Source organism: Crocodylus porosus, unplaced genomic scaffold (assembly GCF_001723895.1).
Source record: "Crocodylus porosus isolate Cpor-Errol unplaced genomic scaffold, CroPor_comp1, whole genome shotgun sequence".
NCBI classification, from domain to species: domain Eukaryota; kingdom Metazoa; phylum Chordata; order Crocodylia; family Crocodylidae; genus Crocodylus; species Crocodylus porosus.
This window is the reverse complement of record NW_017728906.1, coordinates 188,216,960-188,221,170: the sequence shown is the minus strand read 5'-3', so window position 1 is coordinate 188,221,170 and position 4,211 is coordinate 188,216,960. Positions and strand designations below refer to the sequence as shown.

Here is a 4,211-nt window from a genome sequence, read left to right as displayed (position 1 = left end):
TTAAAAGGAGTCCCTTATCTTCTTTTAGGCAAAAGATACAAAACTGTCCCCACTCTGCTTTGAGTGAGGCATCTAACATAACTTTACTATTACTTAAATACGATAACACATATACAAATGCATTTCTAATTCTTACTTCTATTGGTTACTAGTTAACCCATCTATATTATAATATCAGGTGACACGCTCTTTATTATAATCTTTACGCTTCTTATGTTAATTTTTAATGACCTAACTACAACAGTTACCAGACTTTGCTTGCGTAATATAGAGTTATTTTTTATCATTGCGGTTTAACCGTGCGGTTTCCTTTTTTCACAGTAGAAGCTGCTTGCTTGCAATTTTTATCAGACTGTCAGAATTTCTATCCAAGGGTCAGATGGTGATCACCAGAATGTCAATCACTGACTTCTCAACCTCCTTGAAGCATTCTGGGAGTTTTAGTGCGTTGTTAATTATGCTAGGCCTTGCTTAGCATAAGCACTATCTCACACAGGGATGACACTACACAAGTCTTGTAGATTCACGTCTTCACCTTAGTTGACAGTTTGCTGTTATACCATGCGTGTTTCTGTAATAGCCCAAAATGATTGGCTGCTTTTCCAATTCTGTTGGTTCAGTCTGAAGGTCAAGACTTCTACTTGATTTCTTTGATCAGCAGGAATCGCACCTTCAGACGGAACTGACTAACAGAATCAGAAAAGCAACTAAGAATTTCAGGTTAGATAGTAGGATTGGATTATAATCCTTAGGATGTAAAAATGAAATTTATTCTTTTTTCAACTTTTTAAGTGTTAGTCAGTGTTTATTGATATGTGGCAGTGGTAAGTATTTCTTTTACTTATATCATATCAGAATGGCATTTTAAAGGCTATTGTTGTTGAGGACATGGGATCTTATTGTTTCTCTTGCTTTCTGTTTCAGAAAGATTAGGATGCATGTTCACACTTATAATAAAATAACACGAATTTACAATGTTATTGGCATCCTCAGAGGAACTGTGGAACCAGGTGAGGTTTGTTTGTATATACTTAGGATACTCTTATGTAGCTTGAGGTTCAACTTTGAGATTTGGAGAGGGGAAGGCTTGTTGCGTCATCCTGATACTCTGATTACAATATTCCCCAGAGACCTATGAAAGAATGATAGTTCTTGGTCTAAGACATCCCAGTTTTATAGTGTCCCTGGCGCCTCATTCCCTCATACAGCCTCATTCCCTCATACAGCCTGAACCCAGCATTTTCTAGCACAACACAAATGATGAAGCCCTAGTAAAGAGATGAACAGGGCTCTGGATCCCAAGTCCATCATTACTAGAGTGTCCAGACCCTAAACAAAGATCTGGATCCAAATTTCTTTCATGTTCTTGTATCTAAAACTCTGAATCTAAATGCCTGGGTGTTCCATACCTGATTCTGTTCACTGTTTTGCATTCTGCAACTTGGGCTCATCTAAAAAGCTCAATCAGCAGAATCCAGTTTGGGTTTTTTTCTCACACTTTTTTTTTCAAGCTATATGGTTATAAAAGGGGATCCCTGCCCCTGTTACTAGTGGGGATGGGGAGGAAAGGCAGTTAAGAATAGCAGCACAGGTGGACTGAGCCAAGGATTGATAAGGTCAGGTGGCTAATGAGCAACTGGCCACAACTGGTCACTGGGTGGAGTGGACCTAGTCATGTCTAGAAAGAGCTTAAGCTGGGGGATATAAGCCCAGGTGAGGACATATGGAGGGGCTTGCAGGAAAAGGAGTTCTGGTGAGCACAGGGACTGCTGGAGATAGACAAGCACAAAAGCCACACAGGGAAGCTGGGGAAAAGACTCCTAAGCAGGTAAGGCCTGCATGCAGCATTTACCCAAGAAGGGAAACTACTTGTTTTCTTTTGAAGCAGCTGGCTTGTGTTTTTTTGTTTGGTTTAAGCTTGTGAGGACCAGGTTGTGGCTACAGGGGTGAAGGAGACCATGCCCAAGGTGCCAGGGTGTGCTGTAGGGACTAGGAGACAGCCCCAAGCCCTGAGGCAGAAACTAACGTACTGAGATGGAGCCACAAGGGATGCTGGGGGAGTCTGATTTAACTTAAACCAGGAAGGGGTCTGGGACAGACATTGCATAAACTGGTTTGTCCAAATCAGTTAAGTCTGATACTACATTCAAGCAGGGTTATCTCAAACCAGTTTCAGCCATTTTCGAACTGGTTTACATGCCCTGAATGTATGTTCTGTTACAGGTTTAAGCCAGTTTCTGATCACTTACACCAGTTTATGTGTAATGTCTGCCCCTAGCCCTGATGTCTTCGACAGTGGACCAAGGTAGGGTATGGCCACAGAAGAAAAGGGGGCCCAGGCTATTGTAGTTGAAGCCCTAACAAGCTGTCAGAAACTCATGAAAGCAACCCCCTAACGAGGGAGCACTGTGTGGGTGAAAGTGGATAAAAGACTCAGGTAGGGGGACAGGCCTGAGTAGACAGACTAAGCTACTCACAGGGCTGCTATTGGTCTGAACTCCACACTCCCTAACAACCAACCATATTAAAGTCATAGCAGGCAAGAAGGAGGAGGTACAGGGAGGCTGGGAAAGGAAGCAGGCAAACAGGGCAGACCCTACCTGTATTACAGTGGTAATGATTTTTAGCAGCAGACCATGCAGGTACAAATTTAATAACCTGGAAAAACTGCAGAGTACTTTTGTATTGGCTTGTGAACTGCAGTAATATCAGTAGGGAGCTACTGATTTTATTTTGAAAAAAGGCCTTAATGTATAAAGTTTAAATTAATTGGCAAGAAACCAAAAGAACTGACTGGAATTAAAGGAAAAGATTGAATACAGATAACCCATGTGTATTCTCAATTTTAAAATATTCAGTATGTCTGTTTCCAGACAGGTATATTATCTTGGGAGGTCATAGAGATTCCTGGGTATTTGGTGGTATTGATCCAACCACTGGTACAGCTGTTCTTCAAGAGGTCGCTCGGAGTTTTGGCAAATTGAAGATGGAAGGTAACTAATCTGTTGTAAATGGGAGAAGTAAATCATAAGGGCTGCGGAAAACATAATTTCTGTGAGGCTATTTTTTTTATCTGTGTGCATCTCTTTTTATTTGTGTGTATGCATGCATAAACCTGGGACACACAGGGAAATTCTTAAATGCTGTATTTACGTACATACCACATACACCTTTTCCCTAAAAATTGGCCTCCTCAAAATTGGAGTGTGTATCTTAAGTAGGGAAGCTAATTTTTCTTCACTGGAAAAGAAGCTAGTCTGGAGACACTGGGCATGTCTCCATGAGATGCTATGTTACCATAGCAATGAGCTACAGTGACGTAGCATTGTTGGGCACTAACCATGCTGCTGCTGCTACTATGCTGTAGCTTCCTGCTACTGCACAGTAGGGTCAGAAATGACCCATGTGCCACTGGGACTTGCTTTAGCAAGTACTAAGTGACTGCACAGTTGGGCGCATGTGTAGATGTGTCCACTGGGCATGCCATACAGTTACCAAGATGGCTGCTGCTTGTATCTGGAGAAGGGGCAGTTTTCTGTGTTAACCCTTTCATAGCCACAGCCAAAGGCTCAGCATTGTAGTTTGTACCTACAGCAGTCCTTTCAAGGGTCTGAGGCCTAACCTTGTGTGATGTTAGATTAAGTTCTTCTGGAAACAGTCTGGACAAGGTAGTAGAAGTTTTCTACTTACCTAGACTATTTCCTGGGATGACACCCTGGGCATAACTACACATGTGCATTTAATTCACATTAGCCCAATTTTAAGGTACATTAACAGCATGTGTCTACATGTGTGCACCTTGAATGTACCTTAAAAACAGTGATTTAAGATTATTTGAGCCATAAAGCAGGTATCAAATTTATGTGTGAATAGTTAAATTGCTTTAGCAAACATGTAGACATGCTAATGCACATTAATGCAGTGTGTGTCCATTGGCTTGGGACTATCTTTAGTCCCAAATTGCTCCACACACCCACATTAATGCTCATTAGCACATGCACATGTAGGCATATGCCTTAATGTGCACTAGGCTAATGCACATTTAGTTTAGGTGTACATAAAAGCACATGTAGACACACCCTCTGTGTTCCAAAGAGGACTTATCCTATATCAGATATTAGATTTTAGGAGGGCAAACTTCAACGAGATAAGGAGGATAGTTGGAGAAGCACTGAGGTCCTGGAAGGGTGGGGAGCCAGGTGTCCAAGGAG

General features: G+C 41.7%; 1 protein-coding gene across 4 annotated transcripts in view; it reads left to right on the top strand.

Moving 5' to 3' along the window:
• LOC109306784 (N-acetylated-alpha-linked acidic dipeptidase 2-like) overlaps positions 1-4,211 on the top strand; it is a 47,955-nt gene that overhangs the window by 20,446 nt on the left and 23,298 nt on the right. For all 4 annotated transcript variants that reach the window (XM_019530352.1, XM_019530350.1, XM_019530351.1 and 1 more), the window contains 2 exons: positions 925-1,010; positions 2,874-2,993. In XM_019530352.1, the coding sequence (XP_019385897.1) occupies positions 925-1,010; positions 2,874-2,993 (206 nt within the window). The remainder of the gene's footprint in view (positions 1-924; positions 1,011-2,873; positions 2,994-4,211) is intronic.